The 24,653-nt window shown below is 35.9% G+C and overlaps 1 protein-coding gene across 5 annotated transcripts in view; it reads right to left on the reverse strand.

Moving 5' to 3' along the window:
* Nucleotides 1-24,653, reverse strand: part of TANC2 (tetratricopeptide repeat, ankyrin repeat and coiled-coil containing 2) — a 313,462-nt gene that overhangs the window by 249,109 nt on the left and 39,700 nt on the right. For all 5 annotated transcript variants that reach the window (XM_028519226.2, XM_036033534.1, XM_036033532.1 and 2 more), the window contains exon 2: nt 13,857-13,950. In XM_028519226.2, the coding sequence (XP_028375027.1) occupies nt 13,857-13,923 (67 nt within the window). In that variant the 5' untranslated portion in view covers nt 13,924-13,950. The remainder of the gene's footprint in view (nt 1-13,856; nt 13,951-24,653) is intronic.

The following is a 24,653-nucleotide window of genomic DNA, read 5'->3' on the forward strand; positions in this document are numbered from 1 at the left end:
ACTCTTTATTATGTGAACTTACAAATTCCTTTCATATCTCAGTTCCTTTAAGTTGGGTCTTTGGTAATTCTAACCATTCTAACTGCTAAAATAGCAAATATAACTGAGCAGGAAAAAGACTACATAGAACCTAATCATATTTAAATTTTAACATAAAATTTTTATTTCCTCCAAAAATTTGAAATTTAATAAATCTGAAGACAGGGGTACTAAGTTTAGATGTTAGAATCTTTTTTATTCACCAGTTTAAAACTCTGCAATGGCTCTCTTGTGGCTTTAAGGATATAATCCAAACTCTTTAGTAGGTCATACAAAACACATCATTAACTGTGAGTGATTAACCAACCACCCATTCTTTTTAGCAACTTTCTAATTCACCCTAGTTTCCAGAAATAGAGAATTTTTGTAGTTGCTAGAAATGTACCACATAGGCTCATATCTACTGGCAATGCTGCTTTCTCTATGTGGTCACCTAACACATTCCTATCCTTCAAAGTTCAACTTGCATTCTCCATTCCTCCCCGCTAATCCTCCAACTGTATTATCACCACCAGTTTAGGAATCTATCTCCTCTACTAGACTTTGAGCTCCCTGAGAGGTGGAAATTATCTCCAGCATGTACCACAATGCTGAATACATAGTAAGCACTAAAACATGTTTGTCGAGTGATTTAATGAACCACTTTTGGGGTAGTCATGCCTTACTGTACTGGATGATGCACATCTAAAACATATGCACCATCATAGCACTATTCTAAAGGGTCACTAAATTATTACAAAATGACCCAAAACTAGTTTTACCTGATATTTTAAAATAACAAAATATAAGATAATGTTACAACTTTTCATAAAATGCATGCCATGTGACAATTATTTACTTAAAACATGGGCCAAGAATACAAAAATGGATGAGATGATTTTATTCCCAGTAACATTCTTGGTGTGAGCACAGACTACTTACTACCTAAATGCTTTACAGTAACTATAAATGATATTTACTAAGTTCTTTCCTAACCAAAACAGGCTCTGTAACATAAAATCCTTAGTAAGCAAAAGGAAATCACCTCAAAAATTTCAATTTTTATACATATTTAATATAGACTAATAAATGAGTATAATTTCAGTTCAAGTATTTAATATAGTGAACAGCTCACAGAATTCAATAAATGTATGCTGAATCTGAATCAATTGTATGCAGAGATGAACGCATTTTTCTTTTTCTTTTTTTAAGTAGTTTTTAAATTTTTTAGTTATTGATTTTAAAGAGAGAGGAAGGGGGAAGGGAGGGTGAGAGACAGACAGACAGACATCAGTCTGTTGTTCCACCCATCCACGTACTCACTAGTTGATTCCCGCATGTGCCATGAATAGGGGTCAAATCCACAACCCTCTGCGCATCAGGATGATGCTCCAACCAACTGAGCTAGCACTAAATGCATTTGGCCAGGACCAAAGTATTTTTCTAAGTGTTGTATCTTCATAGAAATATAAAAAGGATATTTCAATACCATAGACTCATCTGAGGATAGTAAAACCATTTTGTTATATAAACAGAATTAGTTTCATAGTTGTATTTTTATCATGTATATTTTTATTAATATTACTTCACTGATATATCCTTTTGATGATATGAAATAATTTTACAAAAGGCATTTTACTGACCCATGGAGTTACCATGCAAGACTTTTAGTCTCCTCCTAATTGTAAAGGTGACATTTTTCAATACTACTTGCTACTTCAATTTACTAACAGTAAAAGATTAATGGTGGCTTAGGAAAAAATGAAACAAAAACCCACTGTTCATCCCTGGTTCAGACACATGACCAGATACTTCTGTATCTTGGTAAGGCATGGTCTAAATATTCTTTTGAAGGCCTGCCTCTAAAGAGCCAGGGTTTTTGATGGCAAGATACTTGGAGATGGATTAAAAACAAACAAACAAACAAACAAACAAACAAACAAACCCATGACTCCAGGTCAGAAACTCAATCTGGAACAAAGTAAGTTAACCTATTTTCTCCAACAAGTCAAATAAAACCTGAACACAAGAAATCTATGAAAACAAGGGAGAGAGGCATTGCAGAGCTTGCTTTTAAGGTTAAATTTTTGGTTACTGAGTTTCTTTAAAGTAAGACATATAGCTAACTTGCACTGAATATACTTTCCATTTATAGAAATGTATTCTACAGATCCTTGAGGATAAGGGTTGTGAATACTACTACAGCATTTTAAAAAGATACTCCCTCTAGCATTTCACTCATTTCTTGGCTCCATCATTAACCTTTTACTATCATCTGTATTGAGTACGTACAGGTATGTTTATTAAAATTCCCAAGTACCACAAGAAGACAGAAGTAAGCACGATTATATTATATACAAGGAGTCTCTGGGACAGTACAGAAAACCATACATTTGCAAAAGCAGTAAATCTATAATCTAGAGTTTTCTTTGTTTGAAATACTTAAAGTTTCCTGAGGGAGGGAAAAACTAGATATATTCAAATGAAAAATTTGACAATGTTAAAATTATTTCAACTTGGTGAAGGCATTACTAGATACATAAAAATATAACATAAAATTAAGTAATATAAAATTGTATATTTAACTCATGATTTAAATCCCTTTTTTAATCAGAAGGCAAAACCTACTTCCTAAATATTTATTTTTTTATTGAACACTCAGATTATGAATATAGGATTATAATTGGTATATATAATATATACTTGGATTTTTAAGTAACTGATCTGCTGCTGTTATGCCCAAATTAAACCAGTTTAAATGATTTATGTTTTTTTTAATTTTGTTTAAAACATATAAACTTGGACTAATAATCAAAGACACTTTTATCAGGGAAACTTTAACCTACTAATAAATCATTATGTTAAATTTCAAGCAACTTTGGCTTCTGGCCAAGATGGAGGCACAGGTAGATACTCTTTGCTTCCTCCCACAACCAAAAGACGGATAACAACTAATTTAAAAACAAAAAACCAGGTGAACTGCCAGAAAATCTAACTGTACAGAAGTCTGACAGCCAAAGAGTTAAAGAAGAAACATTTGTCCAGGCAGGTAGGTGTTGGGAACTGCCCTGCCTGGTATCAGAAGCTGTAACACCTGCCTAGGCTAAGACTAAGGGAACGCCCTTGGAACCCTAAGCCAGCAAGGAGACAAAAGCTTATCTCCCTGGCAGGAGTGCTGCTTCTGCTGCTTCATTCATAACTGAACCCCAAAGCTTGGTCGGTTAGCCAAAGATGGGTAAGATTCCCCAAGGGGGGAACAAACTAAGACAGGCACGATCACATGGGAGGCCCCCAAGAAAGGACTTTGGGGGCTACAGCAAAAGGGGGTGATGGACCCTCGCTCCTCGGCTTTGACATAGCCTGAGTCCTCATCCTCTGGGAGAAACTCTCATCTCTTGGTTGCCTTAGTTCCCTTGCTCCACCTAAGCCTAAAACAATGACAGGGTGGTGCAGCTCTGTGCTGGGAAGGGCGGATTCCCTGGGTGATCAGGCCTAAGAAAGAAAATGTAAATTACTCTGAAACCTTCTTTGTTTAGAATGCTCTCAGTTGAATGATAAGGGTCCAAGGAGGAAGTTAGTTTGTTCCTTAGGGTCTTACAGCTCTTTGACCCTGACTCAAAATAGGCCCCCAGACTTCCTTGTTATCTATTGTTTGATCCTTACTTCCTAGCAATGAGTAATGAGCTTTTACCTGAATTCTTATGCAAACGAAACCAATAAAAAGCCTCTCCGGAGGGGGAACTAGGTGCTCCCCACATAAGGAACTAGGTGCTCCCCACATAAGGAGTGGCCCTGCTGTTCCTATCCCCCAACAGGACCTGGTTGTCTCTGTGTATGTTTTTCTCGAGTTTCGAAGTGCCATCCGCAGTGTTCCGTGATCACTGCTGGCCGGTGACCCACGCATCAGGTAGGAGGGGAGGAGACAAGAAGCCAGAACAGAGAGATGGGTGGCAAAGTGGCAGCTGGCGGACCAGGTGGTCCCACATTTGTGTGTAGATAAGGTGGGAGGAACAACTGAAGAGAAAGACAGACCATGCAACCTAGGGTTCCAGTGTGGAGAAATAAAGCCTCAAAACCGCTGGCTATAAAAACCTGTGGGGATTGCAGCAGCAGCAGGAACTCCTAGTCTCACAGAAGAGTCTGTTAGAGGGGTCCATGGAATCCTAGAATGCACACAAGCCTATCCACCTGGGAATTAGCACCTGAAAGGGAACAATCTGCTTGTGGGAAACGGGGAAAGTGACTGATAGTGGGGCAAGTACCAAGCAAATGGCATTGTTCCCTCTCAGACCCCGCCCTCATGTCTAGGCCCACAATGTAGCAAATTGAATTGCCCCACCCTGGCAAATATCTAAGGCTCCGTCCCTTCCTACACAACAGGTACACTGAGACAAAGAATTATGGCCCAAATGAAAGAACAGATCAAAACTCCAGAAAAAGAACTAAGCAGTGAGGAGATAGTCAACCTATCAGATGCAGAGTACGAAACACTGGTAATCAGGATGTTCACAGAAATGGTTCAGTATGGTCACAAAATAGAGGAAAAATGAAGGCTATGAAAAGTGAAATAAAGGAAAATGTACAGGGAACCAACAATGAAGGGAAGGAAACTGGGACTCAAATCAATGATTTGGACCTGAAGAAAGAAATAAACATTCAACCAGAACAGAATGAAGAAACAAGAATTCGAAGTAATGAGGAGAGGCTTTGGAACCTCCAGGACAACTTTAAAGTTCCAACATCCAAATCATAGGGCTGCCAGAAGGAGAAGAGGAAGAGCAACAAATTGAAACCATATTTGAAAACATAATAAAGGAGAACTTCCCCAATCTGGCAAAGGAAATAGATATCCAGGAAGTCCAGGAAGCTCAGAGAGTCCCAAAGAAGTTGGACCCAAGAAGGAACACACCAAGGCACATCATAATTAAGTTACTCAAGATTAAAAATAAGGAGAGAATCTTAAAAGCAGCAAGAGGAAAGGAGAAAGTTACTTACAAAAGCGTTCCTATGGGACTATCAGCTGACTTCTCAGAAGAAACCTTACCGGCAAGAAGGGACTGGAAAGAAGTATCTGAAGTCATGAAAGGCAAGGACCTATATCCAAGACTACTCTATCCAGCAAAGTTCTCATTCAGAAGGAAGGGCAGATAAAGTGCTTCCCAGATAAGGTCAAGTTAAAGGGGTTCATCATCATCCAGGCCTTATTATATGAAATGTTAAAGAGACTTATTTAAGAAAAAAATGATCAAAACTATGAACAACAAACTCACAACTATCAACAACTGAACCTAAAAACCAAAACCAAAACCAAACTAAGCAAACAACTACAATAGGAGCAGAATCACAGAAATGGAGATCACATGAAGGGTTATCAGCTGTGGGGGTGGGGACTGGAGAATGGAGGTGTATATACAGGGAATAAGAAGCTTAACTGGTAGGTACAAAATAGACAGGGGAGGTTAATAATACACAGAAAATGGAGAAACCAAACAACTGATATGTACGACCCATGGACATAAACTAAGTGGGGTAGATGCTGGTGGGAGGGGGGTACACAGCAGAGGGAAATAAAGAGGAGAAAAAATAGGACAACTGTAATAGCATAATCAATATAATATACTTAAAAAAATAAAAATAAATAAATTTCAAGTAACTTGTACAAGTTGAGGATAGAGGGTGACTAAATAGAAGACAAAAATTACTTCCATTAAATTAGAAAGAATTATATAGTCCCAACAGGGCTTGCGCTAACAGCATTAACCCTATACAGTTTTCTCTGGCTTCATTATTCAGCAATATAGATGGAAACAGTAAACTATGAAAGTACCAAATTATGAAAAACAATCATGGAAATGAATCTTTGGAGTGAAATATTGCAGTGCAGTACTAAAAGGGCTTATAACATTAAACTGTCCTAAAGTCCAGGGGAAGCTTAATTCCAAAACTCAAACAAAGGTAAATTAGAATGGAAATAAACCATGGAATTAAATAAATTACATCTGGAACCAAAATTTAGTACAAAAGGTAACAATGTCTCTGGATAGTTAATCATTCAATATATGATTTTTTTAAAGGTGAAGTATTCTTTTTTTAAGATTTTATTTATTTATCTTTAGAGAGAGGGGAAGAGAGAAAGAGGGAGAGAAACATCAATGTGTGGCTGCCTCTCAAGCACCCCCTACATAATGTGGGTGTGGAATAATGCAGTGTCATATTAACCAGTCTTCTCTAGCCAGAAATTTCAGAACTACTTATTTCCTTCATTCTCTTCTTTTCCCGGCCACTTTAGTAAATAAATTCTTTCTATTTTACCTTGTGTCCTCGTTAGTCCTGTAGCCATTTCGTCATTGCTTATTGGTCTACTCACTACAGTTCACTTTATATACTGATGCCAGAGTTATCTTCCTTAAAGTAACTCTTGACTATATAACAACTGTTTATTAACAGATAAATGGATAAACAAAATGTGGGATATACATACAAATGAATATTATTCAGTCATAAAAAAGAATGAAGTTCTGATACATACCACATCAGGAATGAACTTTGAAAACATGCTAGATGAAATAAACTAGACACAAAAGAACAACAATAGTTAAATGTTTCTACATGTCTTAACTTATCATGACTTTAAACTGCACTTCAGTGAAATATCTGGAAAAAGCATATTCACAGAGACAGAAAATAGGTATCAGGGGCTGGAGAGAAAGAGAAAGGAGGAGTTAACACTTAGTGGGTACAAACTTTACCTTTAGGGTGATGAAAAATTTGGGGAAATAAATAGGGGTGATGGTTGCACAACACTGTTAATGTAATTAATGCCACTTAACCATACATTTAAAAATGGTTTAAGTGGTGAACTTCATGTTACATGTATTTTACCACAATAAACCACTTTTAAAAATCCATGGCCTGTATCGGTGCATTCAACAGTATTACATCCCCACAGAAAGCAATTCTTAGCTGAGATGAGCTTATAAACAAACCTTAGAAAGCATATGCGGAAATGATCCCCTATGAACAAGTCATTAAACATAGAAGTAAGTATCAGTGCCCCAAGCATTTAAGGTGATACCAATGATGCAAGAAAACATAAAATCTAATGCTGCCATTATATTGCTAGCTCAGGTCAATTAAGGACAAACTCTGTATGAAAGTTTAGAAGGTATCTTTTGGTCATAATGGAAATGTGCTCTACAATGCACTGGACAGTTCCACAAAAGCAAGTAGCAATGATGCTCTGGCCTCATTAATACCATGGTTTTCCTTGCTCTCTGCCCTAGACATATCCAGCTTATCTCTCTAACCATGTGACCATGTATTTACAGTTAGTTTTTAATACCTTGTAAGTCATACCTCCACCAAAATCAATTATTTTTTTTTTCATCCTTGGTTATCCTCATTTATCCATTCATAGAATTTGGAAGTTATTTTACCCAACTAAAAATGTACCTGTGATTTTCCTGAATGGAACTGCAATAAATTCATGTGTTAACCCAGAAGAAACATGGTATGTCTTTCCATCTGTCTAAGTCTTATACATTCAAATAAGGTTTCTCAAATTTCATCAGAATCTGATGGCTGTTATGTAATTTTATGAATGTAACTTTTTCTCATTTACATTTCCAATTAGTAAATATTGGTAGAACAAAAGTATCAATCACCTTTCCAAATTATATTATTATCTCTAGTAGATATTTACCAGAGTCTCTGAGGCTTTCACCTCACTTAAAAGTAAAAACAACACTGTCTTTTCCTTTCCAATATTTATACAGGTCATTTTATTTTCTTGTCTTTATTGTATATTAGAACCTTCCAAATAATTCTGAAAAAGAGTGGTAATAAAAGAAATGTCTACATGTTTCTCTTTTAAAAACTGACTGCTACATTTCTTTGTTTAGTATGTTTAGATGTTGGACTTGGTGAATAATCTTTATTACATTTAAATCTTTTTCTATTTTAATGTTTTTAATGGCTGCTCAGTTTTATAGAATGCTTTTTTAAAAATATGATACATTAATATGGTCTTTAAATTCTTTTTCTAACTTACAAACTTCCATTAATGTTCTGATATAGAAACATCTTTGCATTCCTGAAATAAATTCTACTTCTAGTACCTTATCAGCACTTCTATTTAACTCTAAGTTTTACTTTGGTCGGTTTCTTTTCTGCATCTCCTGCTTTCATCACATTTATTTTTTGTTTTGCTAGGAGACAACCTTGAGTAATTTTATTTTTCTCCTAACTTAGGCTACTTTCTGCGTTCTTGAATACATGAAATGGACAGTATTTTTTCCCCTCATACCTGAATGATGCTTTACCAAAACAATGAGACAAGGATACAAGTCATGACGTTACTTGTATCAAAAAAGCATATTTGAACTTTTACTAATTACTTGAATGATTTTAAGTAATAAAGTCATAGTAAGTTAAGACATATATACACATTTAACTTTTAATAAACACACATTTTCAACTCATAATTCAAAAAAGTCACACATTTATGTTTTCACAAAACTTAGGAGTACCTAGTCCTACATTCATCAGAAACAGTTTCTAATTCACAAATATGAATGAAGTTATAAATGAAGTTTACATATATGCAAGCCCTTGGGGGGAAATTTTGCCTCAGGAAATTCATTTGCTATTATTTGATATAAAATCAAAATAATGAAATATTTATCTTGTGGCCCACACAAAAATTCAGAGCAACTATTTAAAAGTTCATTAGAATAGGCAATTTACCATTTTTACAAATGCTTTTTAAACTAAATACTAAGTTGGTTTCCCAAAACAAAGCAAATAATTATGCCTATGAGAAATCTTACCTTATTAACTGAGCCATGAGCCAATAAGCCATGAGCCAAAGTTAATGTGAAGACAAAATAGCCATCTAATTATTCATTAGTGACTACAGAAAAACTGTAATGATAAACACACTAATGATGTCACATTTTTCCTTTCAATATACAATTTATTGTTTGAAATTCTTGCCTTGGAGTATGTTTGAAAAAATATACTGCTTCTCTACAAATAGGGTTCTTTCCATACAGAATATAAATCACTATTTTTATAACTACTCTAACTTACAATTACTCTAAATTATAAGCATTATACAAGAAAAGCCACAGAGAAAAACAAGTAGTAAAATAAGGCCCCCCAAAATCCTTACTGATATAATCAGTTACCTAGTAAATGAAAGGAATTAACTTTAATACTGCAGTAGAACCTTGAAATGTATGGATTTAATAATACAGTATCTACTAGAGCAGTAGTTACTCAAAAGTCTTAAATACAGTAATTTTTAACTTTGCTAAAGCACGAATTTGATGCCTACCTCTAGCAAGGACAGTATGTGGAAAGAGTCACTCAGGTCAAAAAGACTATCCAACACCTGCATTTTAACCTGGCTCTATTGTTTTCTACTGGTCATCTTTCATAAAGCAATTGTGAAGTGAGAGAAAATGCTAGCGCTGTTGTCCAAAGTGAACAACTAGTCCTGGCTGGGTGGTTCAGTTGGTTGGAGTGTCATCCCATACACCAAAAGGTTGAGAATGCAGTTCCCAGTCATTGCATATACCTAGTTGTGGGTTTAATCTCTGGTTGGGGCACATACAGAATGCAACGGATCAATGTTTCTCTCTCACACTGATGTTTCTCTCTCTCTTTCTCTCCCCCACATGTCCCGCCCTGCTGTCCTCTCTCTCTCAAACTTATAAAACTATATCCTCAGGTGAGGATTTTTTTTAAAAAGTGAATAACTGAAGGTGTCTAAGAATATCATCATTCTAAGCTAGAAAACAAAAGGGTACACCATTTCTTTAATGTTAAATTTGGAGGCAGCTTGGATCGCTGAATATATATGAATGAGAGAATGCCCACATACACACAATCAAAAGGTGACCAGTGGCTGGATGTTAGTTACTGTTTGTCGTCTACCATATCAATTCATGTTTGGGAGATGCAATAACTAAACATAAGGTTCTCTGGATTGGATTCTGGAACAGAATAAGGACATTAATGAAAAAGCTAATGAAATCACAATAAAAGTCTGAAGTTTACTTAATAGTAATATACCAATGTTGGTTTCTCAGTTTTGACAAATGTACCACAGAAATATAAAATGTAACAATGGGGAAAACTGGGTAAAAAGTATATAAGAATTCTCTGTACTACCACTGCAACTTTTCTGTAAATCTATAATTAACCCAAAATGAAAGGCTTATTTTAAAAAAATTAGACAGCACCTTGATTTGGTCATCAAAATCACTAATAGTGACAGATGGACATTGTGTACCTCCAACTATAATATCCCAAAAAGAAAACAACATACATTTATGTAACATTCAGACCAGAGATTATAACCTGAATCTAATCATCCAAAAAAAAAAAAAAATCAAACAAACCCTAAATTAGAAATATTCTATTTTTTTTAAAGACAGCTTTTATTCTTCAAAATGTCAAGGACCATTGAGAATAAAAATACATGAGAAGTGATATACAATAATACCTTACCCTGGACTAGATCTTGGAAAGCAAGGGGGGAAATTCTATAATGGAAATTATTGACAGAATTTGGAAAATAGACAGTAGATTGGGTAAAAGTATTATGACAATGCTTAACTGCCTGAGGTTGACAACTGTACTGCAGTTACATAAAAGAATTTCCCGGTCCTTAAGAAATACACACTGAAAAATGTAGGATTAAAATGGCATGATATATTTAACTTACTCTCAAGTAATTTTTTTTAAGTGAGAGCTAGAAAGGGTAGCATGGTGGAGACAGGAAGACTATGTATGTGTATGAGAGAATGATAAAGAAATGCAATGAAAAGTAATTGATTTGTGAATCTGTGGAGTTCTTTGTATTACTGTTGCATCCTCTCAATAAGCATAAAATTATTTCTAAATTTAAAAGAAAGTAAAAGAGCAAATGGAAGTTCTAGAGCTGAAATATATAAAAACTAAAATTAAGCCCTAGCTGATATGGCTCAGTGGATTGAGCACCGGCCTGCGAACCAAAGGGTTGCTGGTTTGATTCTCGGGTAGGGCACATGCCTGGGTTGTGGGCCAGGTTCCCAGTGCAGGGCACATGGAAGACAACCACACATTGATGTTTCTCTCCCTCTTTCTCTCTTCCTTCCCCTCTCTATAACAATAAATAAATACACCTTAAAAAAAAAAAAACAACTAAAATTAAGAACTGATTAACGTAAATTATATACCAGTGAAGAGTGAATTAACGAACTGTAGAATATGTCAAAATACCCAGGATAAAGCATATCAGAATAAAATATCCAGCATAAAGTCTAGAGACAAAGGATAGAGAGTGTAAGAGACATAGATGATATGCACGTGGCCTATCAAATATATAACTTGAGTCCTAGAAAGAAAGAAAGAAAGAAACAAAGAAAGAAAGAAAAAAATATAAAAAATTTAAAATTTGAAGAGATAATGAGTAATAGCTTTTTAAAATTGTGAAAGACATCAAGTCACAGATTCATCAAGCCCTACAAACATAAATACATAGAAGACAGATAAAGAGAGTTAAAAAGAAAACCACTCATATGCAGATCAATGTAAATTTAGAAAACTAAAAACAAAGAGAAAACAGATAGATTGCCTTTAAAGAGGCAGTAATTTTAAGCTGACAGCTGATTTCTCACCAGAAATAATTCAAGAAACCAAAAGACAATGAACAGTATTTGAAAGAAAACAATTATCAACCCAGAATTCTACTCCCAGCAAAAACATTCTGCAAACAATAAAAGCATTTTCAGATAGGCAAAAATAAATTAAAGTAAATTTGCCACAAGAAAATCCCAATTAAAGGAAATTATAAAGGGTATACTCCAGACAAAAAGAAAGGTTATCCTCTCTAGAAAATGAGGAATGCAGGAAGGAATGAAAATCAATGAAAAAGTCAATATATGGGTAAATCTAAATAATAGTGAATATAAACAAAACAATAATGTCTTGTGGAATTTAAAATACATATAAGTAAAAAGAATCTAAGGTTCTTTCATTGTCCAAGAAGAGTACTATTTGATGCTTAAATAGTACTGATGCTTAAATCTTTAAGGTTACCACTGAAAGAATTATAATGTATATAATTTCCAAGTCAATAGGGAGAGATAGAGAATAAAAAAATGTTTTGATCAATCCAAAATAAGGCATGAAAGGAAAGAGAAAAAAGCACAGAACAGGCAGGACAAGTAGAAAGCACAAAATAATATGTTCTACGTAAACCCAAATATATCATTGGTTGAACTAGTACAGATGAGCCAACATTAACTTTAAGAGACAAAACTTGTCTGAATGAATGAAAAAAGAAAACTAAACTATAGGCTATTAACAATATAGCATATAGAAATGTTTCAAGTAAAAGAATGGAACAAATCATACCTTGCAAACACTAACAGTCAAAAGAAAACTGGGGTAACTATCCTAATATTAGACAAAGTCAACTTTCAAACAAAAGGCAATATTAGAAATGAAGAGGGACATGTCATTATGGTAAAAACAGTCAATTCAACAGGAAGATATAATAATTCAAAACTTCAATGGATCTAGTAAGATAGCTTCCATATACATAAAGCAAAAACTGTCAGGAACTAGGAGAAACAAGACAGTTCCACAATCATAGTATGAAATTTAATCACACCCTTCTCATAAATAATTTTTTTTTTTAATTTTTAGAGAGGGAAGGGAGGGAGAAAGAGAGAGAGAGAAACATCAACATGTGGTTGCTGGGGGCCATGGCCTGTAACCCAGGTATGTGGCCTGACTGGGAATCGAACCTGCAACACTTTGGTTTGCAGTCTGAGCTCAATCCACTGAGCTATGCCAGCCAGGGTCACATAAATAATTTTTAAAAAATAAGTGAGGATACACAATATTAACTAAATTGATCTACAATGCACCCAATAATTCAGAATCCACATTATCTTCAGGTGCAGCCACATTCACCAAAACTGATCGTATATTGAGCTGTAAAGCAAATTTCAAAAAATTTCAAAAGAATAAAATATCATAGGATAGCTTCTCTGAGAACAGTATAATTAAGCTAAGTTAATGATAAGATAACCAGGAAATTATCAACTGTTTAAAAATTAACAATTATACTTCAAATATATATTGGTCAAGAAGAAATCACAAGGGGAGTTTAAAAACATTTTGAAGTGAAGGATAATGAATGTACTACCAATGTAAATTTGTAAAATGCAGCAAAATTAAGAAATTAAAAATATTCAGACTATAATAAATACTTATAATCCACTAACAGAAAACAAACATTTAGTATATTTTTCTTCAATATTTCTTCCCCCAAAAGTATATGTACATTTTAGGTTTATTTTTACAATAGAAGCCTAAGAACTACTCCAGTGTTCTTAAAAAATAAGTTTATAAACTTTATTTTAATGACTGTAAGTCTTCAATTTACTATTTCACTTTCTGTACAACCCTTTGAGGATAGATCCTATTCTTACAGTCTCACTCCCCAAAAAGTGCCTAGGACTTAAAATAATTTCACATGTTAATTCAAAAAACAAATTTAGGTCTAGAAGGTTTTTAATAAACAGTGCCCAGAAGCATTACTCTTACATATTAGAAATAAACATTTTACTTCATATACTTTTCCTTTACCTGACTGTTCCTGATAAGTATTAAAGTGTTCCTACTTCTTAATAAAGACCATGGCAGCCTATAAAAATGTAAACTTTCTTTTATCTAAATTAAGTAAGCCATTTAACAAAGAAATATTGTAGCATTAATTCAAATCCCTAAAAGAACTTCCTTTTCTAAAATATCACACAGAATAAATGTAGCACACTTACCACTTGATCTGTTTTTACGACTTGATTTCCCTCCAGTAAGAAGCATCTTGAGACTATTCCGAAACATGATTGTGCTATTCCAGTACTCACAAAACTGCAAAAGAAAATGTGGGAAATCATGTTAGAAATTCAGAATTAATTTTAAATACACTATAAGGAATTAACTATATTTTAAAATATAGTACAGAAATTCTAACTATGATAATAAACATTTAATTAATGTAATTAAACATTTAAATATTTCCTTAAAAGTATAATACTTTGAGTACCCTAAGAGGAGAAGGTACCTATCACTGAGGTACCTATCACTGAGGTACAGAAACAGAAAACAGAATTAGATAGCTATAAATACAGTCTACCTTTTCATTTGACTCTCTATTTCTGGGGCAATTTTCCCACATGCCCAACACATACAGCCAAAGTTTAAGAGTCTAGAAACTTACAGCCGCTGTGTATTTTTCGTTGATCAAGCCAGAATTCCACCAAGCCAGTAGTCACAAGACTACTGATATCTATGAACCAGTGCCTTTCCTCTTTATGTCCCATTCCTATCGGATAAAACTTCAACTAACTGTGCTTTAGATTATGTCCTCTCATATTCTCAAGGGATTTTATACAATAATGATCTTTTCTTTCTCACATAGTTTTAGTTTTTCTCTCTCTATTGAATTATTCCAATTATAACATAAACATGCAAATGTGCCCTAATCAAAAACGAACAAGCAAGCCCCTCTCTTTATTCCCACATGGTCCAATTACTGCACCTATACCTTTGCTCTTTGTAGCAAAATTACCCAAAAGTGTTGTGAGTACTTGGTGCTTTAAGCAGATTGAACGGAACCAATGTACAGAGGTTAACAGAAAATATTCAAACCATAGCACAGAGATAAAGGTTGAAAATACAGAAATGAGTATAAGAGGCATGTGGAATCCACTGAAAGGTTCTAACGTACATTATCAATGAAATCCCAGAAGAAGAGAGAGATATTTGTAGTAGCAACCAAAACATTTTTAACATTAATGAGAGATATACAGCCACATTTTAAGCAGCAAAAGGAAAAAATAAACACATTTAAAAAAATCAGTATACTGAAAGATACCTTTTAACAGAGATGATGAATGACAAAAGACAATGGAATGACTTCTTACAAATTCTGAAAGAAATAGACACTAATCAAGAAACTGATTCACCGATGGCCAAGATGGAGGCGTAGGTAGACAAACCCTGCCTCCCCACACAACCAAAATAAGAACAACAATAATTTAGAAACAAAATAACAACCAGAACTGACAGATAACTGAACTGTATGGAAGTCCGACAACCAAGGAATTAAAATAGACACATTCATCCAGACCAGTAGGAAGGGTGGAGTCAAGCAGCCAGGCGAAGAGGGGTCTCAGCACAAAAACTGGTGGCACCAAGCACATAAAGCATCCCAGGCATGCAAGACTGCAGTGGGTGGACCCTGGGGACACAGGCAGCAGCAGCGGGCAGACTCCAGGCATGAGGTGGCAACAGGCAGACCCAGTGAGGCTGTGATTGCAAAGCAAGGCACTGCATGCAAGGCAGCTAGCTGACCAGGCAGTCCCACATTCATGCACAGATAAACCAGGCAAAATTGAGGAGCAAGACAGACCTCACAACCCAGGGTCCAAGCACCAGGATACAGAGCCTCAGGACACTGATTGAAAACACCTGTGGGGATTGAGGCGGCAGCAGGACACACTCACAGCCTCACAAGAGAGTTCTTCAGAGAGATCCACAGGGTCCTAGAATGTACGCAGGCCCACCCACAAGGGAATTAGCACCAGAAAGGTCCAGCTTGCTTGGGCGAAGCGGCAGAAGGGCCTGAAATCTGACGGAGAGTGGAGCAAGAGCCATTGTTCCCTCTCCCCTCCCTTCCCCACATACAGTGTCACAACACAGCAACTGGGATGCCCCACCCTGGTGAACACCTAAGGCTCCACCCCTCACTACCTAACAGATGTGTCAAGACAAAAAAAAAAAAAAAAAAAAGTCCCACACAGAAGAACAGATCAAAGCTCCACAGCAAATACAACTAAGTGACGAAGAGATAGCCAACCTATCATATGCACAGTTCAAAGCACTGGTGATCAGGATGCTCAGAGAATGGTTGAATTTGGTTGCAAATTAGATGAAAAAATGAAGGCTACGCTAACTGAAATGAAGGAAAATGCACAGGGAGCCAATAGTGATGGGAAGAAAACTAGGATGCAAATCAATGGAGTGGACCAGAAGGAAGAAAGAAACAACCAACCAGAAAAGAATAAAGAACAAGAATTCAAAAAAATGAGGAGAGGCTCAGGAACCTCCAGGACATCTTTAAATGTTCCAACATCTGAATTATAGGAGTACCAGAAGGGAAAGAGGAAGAGCAACAAGTGGAAAAGTTATTGGAACAAATAATAATGGAGAACTTCCCCAATCTGGCAAAGGAAATAGACTTCCGAGAAGTCCAGGAAGCTCAGAGAGTCCCAAAGAAGTTGGACCCAAGGAGGAACACACCAAGGCACATCATGATTACATTACCCAAGATTAAAATGAAGGAGAGAAACCTGCAAGCAGCAAGAGATAAGGGGACAGTCACCTACAAAGGAGTTCCCATAAGACCGTCAGCTGATTTCTCAAAAGACACCTTGAAGGCAAGAAGGTGCTGGAAAGAAGTATTCCAAGTCATGAAAGGCAAGGGCCTATATCCAAGATTGCTCTATCCAGCAAAGCTTTCATGTAGAATGGAAGGGCAGATAAAGTGCTTCTCAGATAAGGTGAAATTAAAGTTCATCATCACCAAGCCCTTATTTTATGAAATGTTAAAAGGACTTATCTAAGAAAAAGAAGATAAAAAACATGTATAGTAAAATGACAGCAAACTTACAATTATTGACAACCACACCTAAAGCAAAAAGAAAAACAAACTAAGCAAACAACTAGAACAGGAACAGAATCACAGAAATGGAGATCACATGGAGGAAGGAAGAGGGGAGTAGGAGGAGGAGAGAGGGGGAAAAGGTACAGAGAATACGTAGCATAGATGGTAGGTAGAAAATAGACAGGGGAGGGTAAGAATAGTATGGGAAATGTAGAAGCTAAAGAACTTACGACACATGGACATGAACTAAAGGGGGGAAATGTGGGTGGGAGAGGGTGTGCAGGGTGGAGGGGAATGAAGGGGGGGAGTGGGACAACTGTAATAGCATAATCAATGAAATATATGTTTTAAAAAGAAACTGACTCCCAGTTAAAAATACGTTTGAAAATGAAAATGAAATAAGGTGATTTCATAAAAAGAAAATACAAAGAGTTTACCAGTAAAAGAAATATGAAAAGGGAATTCTTCCAACAGAAGGAAAATGATACTAGAAAAGAAAAAATGCAAAAAGAAAGAGCCATAGAAAAGGTAAATACTTTTGGCAAATATGAATAAACAGTGACTGTAGAAATAATACACTAGCTTGAGTTTAAACTATATATAGATTTAAAATGTATGGCAACAATAACAAAAAAGTCAGGAGTGAGGTAAATTGAATTAAAGTAATTTCTGGGATAGCTATTAAAAGCTAACAGAGGTGACAAAAAGAATAAAATATTTGATTGAACCAAAGAAGGTAAGAATTGAGAGGAGAAGTATAGTACATGTGGATAAAATATAAAACTCAAATTGTATTTGTTATTATGTTAATTATTCACTCCACTAAAAGATTATTTATGGGCACAGAAACACTGAATATATAAAATGATCAGGAAAGACATACCAACCAAAAACCAATTAAAGGAAGCTGGTATGGATGTGCTAATATCAAAGTACTCTTAATACAATAAGCATTACTAAAGATAAAGAAAGATACTTCATAATTAAAAGTCCTACCAACAAGATATCACAATTCTACGAAGCAATGACAAAGCTTAAAAACATATAATGCAAAAATATACAAAACTAACAAATGATACAGACAAATACAAAATCACATGGGGTACTAACAAACTTTTGTCAATAGCTACAAGATCAAGCAGATGAAATAATTTACTAAGGTATGTAAGATTTGAAATATACAACTAATCAATTAAACAATAAATATTTATAGTACACTCTTCCAAATAAGAATAGAATAAACTATACACAAAACATGTAACAAAATGGGCCATATACTGGGTCATAAAGCAAATCTCAACAAATTTCAAACAGTTTAGTCTTTGAGACTATATTCTCTGGCTATATACAATTCAATTAAGCTAGATGTGAATAATTTTTTAAAATCAAGGAAATCCCCTGCAACTTGAAAATTAAGTGATGCTCTTCTAACTAACCCACAAGGGCAAAAGAGTAAATAAACTACAATGGAAATTTAAAAATATTTGCAATGAATGATCATGAAAATATGATTCATGGAAACATACAGGATGGAACTAAAGCAATACTTATAAATAAATAGTTGGTTTAGTTTAGTTGGTTAATTGTGCATTTTAAATCTTATATACCTTAAGTGCATGTATTAGGAGAGGATAAAAATCAGTATCTAAGCTTCAACTCAAAATGTTGAAAAACAAACAGCCAGTCAAATTCAAAGAATTAGAGGGAAAGAGTAAAGAGTAGAAATGAATGTAGTAGAAAACAAACCAAAATAAATAAAACCAGCAAGTCAAGCACTGGATTTCTGAAAAGTAGTGAAACTGATAAACCCCTAGCAAGGCTGATTAAGAAAAAAAATAAATTACCAATATCAGAAATGATATAAAGGACATCATTTCAGATAGTAAAGGCTTTTTAAAATATATATATATATATATATATAAAACAAACAACTTTACACTAAATTTAATACTTTATATGAAACAAATTCTTTAAAAATATAATTTAGTGACACTCTATTAAGTAAATTTATCAAAAGTCTTTGCACAAAGAAAACTATAGGGCTAGATTATTTCTCTGGCGAAGAATACCAAATATTGTCCTGGCAGATATAGCTCAGTTGGTTGAAGCAGGGGATCCCCCAAGCCCTGGGAACCAGGCCACACAGCAGGAGTTGAGCTGTGGAAGATGACCAAGCAAAGCTTCAACTGTATTTACAGTTGCTCCCTATTGCTTGCATTACTGCCTGAGCTCTGCCTACTGTCAGACTGGCAGCAGAGTTACATTTGCATAGGAGCACAAACCCTACTGTGAAGTGTGCATCTCATGAGGGATCTAAGTTGAGAATCTAATGCCTGCTGATCTGAGGTGGAGCTGAGGCAGTGATCTTAGTGCTGGGAAGCAGCTGCAAATACAGATTATCATTAGCAGAGATTTGACTGCAGAGACCATAATAAATCAATTGCTTGCAGATTCATATCAAAACCCTATAAATGAATGTCAAGTGACAATTAAGCTACATCTGATGGCAGGCTCTATAGTGGCAAGTAAGTTGATGTACTTCAATTATACAGCTGCATCTGGTGACAGGCTTTAAGTCAGAATCCAACACTTATTTCAGTTCACACATGGCCCACCCATTATTCTATTTACCACATCCATCTGTACCTCTTTCCCACATGGCACACTTATCTCAGTCATGGTTTTGGTAAGTATGTGGTGAGTTGTGTAATTATTTCATTATATATTACAATATAACAATAATAGAAATAAAGTACACAATAAATGTAATGAGTGTGAACCATCCTAAAACCATCCCCACACTGGTCTGTGGAAAAAGTGTCTTCCACAAAACCAGTCCCTGGTGCCAAAAAGACTGGGGACCACTGGGTTGAAGCATTGTCATGTAAGCCAAAAAGTTGACCATTCAATCCCCAGTCACAGGGCATATACCTTGTGTACGGGAGGCAACCAAGCAACATTTCTCTCTCATCTCTCTCTCTCTCTCTTTGTCACACACACACACAAACTGATACATAAAATTTTTTTAAAGGAGTGTAGAAGTAATACTTCCCAATACATTTTATAAGGGTAGCATGATCTTATTGCCAAAACCTAACAGAAATTACAAGAAAAAAATTATAAACTGCATACCTTATGAACATAAAACCAAAAAAAAATCCTCAACAAATGACACTAAACTACAAAATATTGCTACAAAAATATTAAAGAAGACCTAAAATAAGTGGGGATATTCCATGCTCATAGATTAGAATGTTCAATATTGTTAAAATGCCAATTCTCCCTATATTGTTCTAAAGAGACAACACAATCTCAATCAAATTCCAGGATGTATTTTTTTGTAGAAACTGAGAAGCTGATACTAAAATACATATGGTAATGCAAAGAGCCTAGGGAACATCCAAAGCAATCCTGGAAAATAACAAAAAAAGCTGGAACACTTATATGACCTGATTTCAAGACTTGTTCTAACGCTCCAGTAATTGTGACAGTATGGTAATGGCATTAAGTATCAACATGTAGATCAATGGAACAGATTAGGTAGTCCAAAAATAGAACTACATTTAGATCATTTGCTTTCAACAAAGTCATTAACAGGTAAAGGATAGTCTTTTCAGCAAATGATGATGGGATAAATAGATACTCCTCTTTTAATGTTAACCTTGATCAGTCTCACATTATACATAAAAGTTAATTCAAAATAAATCAAACATCAAACATCACATAAACATTAAAATCATAACACTTTTAGAAAAAAAAACACAGAAAGTCTTCATTACTTAGAGGCAGATAAAAGATTCTTAGAACACAAAAATAACCATAAAAAAAGCTGATGTATTTGTACTGCATTAATTTTTTTTAAAAAACATCCACTGGTCAAAAATCACATTAAGAAAATGAAGAAGCAAGTCACAAAGTGGGAGAAATTATTCACAAAACATATATCTAACATAGAACTGATATCCAAGATATATAAAAACACCTACAACTCAATAACAGACATTTTTAAAATGAGTAAAATATTTGAATAGAAAGTTTTTAAAAGAAGATATATGAATAGCTAACACATACCAAAAGAGCTCAACATTACCTGTCATTGGGGAAATTAAAATTACAATGAGCTACCACTATATTCCCAGGCTGTTTTTAAAATATATATTTTATTGATTATGTTATTAGAGTTGTCCCATTTTCCCCCCTCACTCCCATCCTGCACACCCTCTCCCACCCACATTCCCCCCCTTTAGTTTATGTCCATGGTTCGTACATATAAGTTATTTGGCTTCTCCATTTCCTATACTATTCTTACCCTCCCCCTGTCTATCTTCTACCTACCATTTATGCTACTTATTCTCTGTACCTTTTCCCCCTCTCTGCCCTTCCCACTCCCCCACTGATAACCCTCCATGTGATCTCCATTTCTGTGACTCTGTTCCTGTTCTAGTTGTTTGCTTAATTTGCTTTTGTTTTTGTTTCAGGTGTGGTTGTTAATTATTGTAAATTTGCTGTGATTTTACTGTTCATATTTTTTATCTTCTTTTTCTTAGATAAATCTCTTTAACATTTCATATAATAAGGGCTTGGTGATGATGAACTACTTTAATTTGATCTTATCTGAGAAGCACTTTATCTGCCCTTCCATTCTACATGAAAGCTTTGCTGGATAGAGCAATCTGGGATGTAGGTCCTTGCCTTTCATGACTTGGAACCCTTCTTTCCAGCCCCTTCTTGCCTTCAAGATCTCTTTTGAGAAATCAGCTGACAGTCTGATGGGCATTCCTTTGTAGGTAACTGTCTCCTTTTCTCTTGCTGCTTTTAAGATTCTCTCCTTAAATTTAATCTTGTGTAATGTAATTATGACGTGCCTTGGTGTGTTCCTCCTTGGGCCCAAATTCTTTGGAATTCTTTGAGGTTCCTGGACTTCTGGAAGACTATTTCCTTTGCCAGATTGGGGAAGTTCTCCATTATTACTTGTTACAATAACTTTTCCACTTGTTTTTCCTCTGTCCCTTCTGGTACTCCTATAATTCAGATGTTGGAACATTTAAAGATGTCCTGGAGGTTCCTAAGCCTCTTCTCATTTTTTGAATTCTTGTTTCTTCATTCTTTTCTGGTTGGTTGTTTCTTTCTTCCTTCTAGTCCACTCCATTGATTTGCGTCCTAGTTTTCTTCCCATCACTATTGGTTCTCTGTACATTTTCCTTCATTTCAGTTAGCGTAGCCTTCATTTTTTCATCTAATTTGCAACCAAATTCAACCATTCTCTGAGCATCCTGATCACCAGTGCTTTGAACTGTGCATCTGATTGATAGGTTGGCTATATCTTCATTGCTTAGTTGTATTTTTCTGCAGCTTTGATCTGTTCTTTCATTTGGGCCATTTTTTTTTTTTTTTGTCTTGACACATCTGTTAGGTAGTGAGGGGTGGAGCCTTAGGTGTTCACCAGGGCGGGGCAACCCAGTTGCTGTGTTGTGACACTGTATGTGGGGAAGGGAGGGGAGAGGGAACAATGGCTCTTGCTCTGCTCTCTGCCAGATTTCAGTTACTTCCCCCACTACTCACAAGCAAACTGGGCCCTTCTGGTACTGATTCCCGGGTGGGTGGGTTTGTGTACATTCTAGGACCCTGTGGGTCTCTCTGAAGAACTCTCCTGTGAGGCTGCAAGTGTGTCCTGCTGCCGCCTCAACCCCCACAGGTGTTTTCAATCACTGATTTGAGGTTTAATTTCCTAGCGCTGGACCCCTGGGTTGTACAGTCTGTCTCTGCTCCCCAGTTGTTCCCCCTGGTTTATCTGCATGGGAATGTGGGAGTACCTGGCCCTTAAGCTGCTGCCTGGCCGAGTCCACCAACTGTTGCCTTGCCAGCAGCTGCAGCCTCGTGCACCCCACTCCACAATCCGCTGCCTCACTGGGTCCACCAGCCTTGCCTCACCCCAGTCCTCTCCACCTGGATGCCTGTCTTCACCCCTCCTACCAGTTTGGATGAATGTGTCTTCTTTAACTCCTTGGTTGTTGGGCTTCCATGCAGTTCAATCTTCTGTCAGTTCTGGTTGTTTTTTGTTTTTAAATTGTCATTGTCCTTTTGGTTGTGCAAGGAGGCACAGTGTGTCTACTTACACCTCCATCTTGGCCAGAAGATATTCCCAGGCTCTTAAAAGCTAACTTTATTAAGTACTGACCAATATCAAATACTCACCAGGATGGTGAGAAACTGAAACCCTTAATATATCATTTTAGGAATATAATGGTTCAACTACTTTGGAGAAAAGTCTAGTTATTTATTACAAAACTAAGTGTGTATGTGTACACACACACACACACACACACACATAGTTTCACCCAAAAGAAATCAAAATATATGTGCACAAAAAACTAGTAGAGCAATGTTCATAGCAGCTTTATTCAAAACAGCCAAAAACAAGCCCAGGTGTCCATCAACAGGAAAATGGATAAACTGTGGGATTTTTTCATACAGTGGAATACTGCTCAATTAAAAAGGTATGAACTATTCATATATTCAACAATACAGATAAATCCCAAAATATAATATGCTGACAGAAAGACTGTTACATAAAAGTGTATGCAGTAATCTATGGCAGAAAAAACTCAGAATGTTCATATCTTAAAGGTAGATTGAGGATGAACTGAGAAAAAGCATGAGAACACTTTCCAGGATAATGTTCTGTGAGCTTGGGATGCACAAATGTATGCATTTGTCAAAACTCAGTAAATGTTCACATCAGATTTATGCATCACATTGCATATAAGTTTTACCTCAAAAGAATAAACAAATATTGAACTATACTTAATGATATTCATAATAAATATTTAAAGAAAGGCATGTTGATGTCTCCAATTACTTTGAAATGCATTGAAAATAAAATGAAATGATGGATAAATAGAGGAATGGGAAGGTAGATATGTATAAAGCAATTATAGCAAAATGTTAACAATAGATTCTAACTAGTGGGAGTACATGTATGAACTAAAATTATGTTACATTTTCTATATGTTTGAAATTTCTTATGTAAGGTAAAAAGACACTCCAACAATGAAAACTCTTGGCCTAGATGATTTCAACATTGCATTCTACTAGTATTTAAGGAAAAAATAATACCAATCTTACACAAATTGTTACAGAGAATAAAAAAATAGGGAAAACTTCCAAATGTGTTTTCTAAAGACAGCATAAGCTTGGAACTTCTTGTCAAGATGGAGGCGTAGGTAAATGTGGATCACCTCCTCACATAACCACAGCAAAATTACAACTAAAATATAGAACAACCATCATGCAGAGCCATCAGAAAATCGAGTTGTACAGAAGTCCAACAACTAAGGAATTAAAGGAACAACATTCATCAACACTGGTAGGAGGGACGGAGACTTGGAACTGGCTGGTCCCACACCCACATGTGGCAGATATAAAATGGAGATATATCTCGAGAGTGAGGGATACCCCCACACCAGACCACCCAGGCCAGGATTCCAGTGCTAGGAAGATAAGTCCCTGTAACTTTTGGCTGAAAAAACCAGTGGGGGTTGAGTCGGCAGAAGGAACTGCAGGATTCTCAGGCCTCTCCTCTTAAAGGGCTTTGAACCGCACACAGATCTACTCAGACTCACTTCCTCTGGGAAGTGAGCACCGGGGCAGCAGCTTGAAGGGCACAAGTGGCATATGAGGAAGAACTGAAGTATCTAGCATCAGAGCAAGATCTGGGGGCAGCTTCCTCCCAGACGAAACGAAACTGCAGACAGCAGCTACTGTACCTTTTCTGAGCCCTTCCTTACACAGAGCCACAGTGCAGTGGCACCACATTCAAATTTCCATCAACCTGGCACACACAATAAGCCCCACCCATAAGATCACCTAAGAGTCAGCCCCATCCAACTTAGGGGCCCACCCAAGC

Source organism: Phyllostomus discolor, chromosome 8, assembly GCF_004126475.2.
Source record: "Phyllostomus discolor isolate MPI-MPIP mPhyDis1 chromosome 8, mPhyDis1.pri.v3, whole genome shotgun sequence".
Taxonomy (NCBI): domain Eukaryota; kingdom Metazoa; phylum Chordata; class Mammalia; order Chiroptera; family Phyllostomidae; genus Phyllostomus; species Phyllostomus discolor.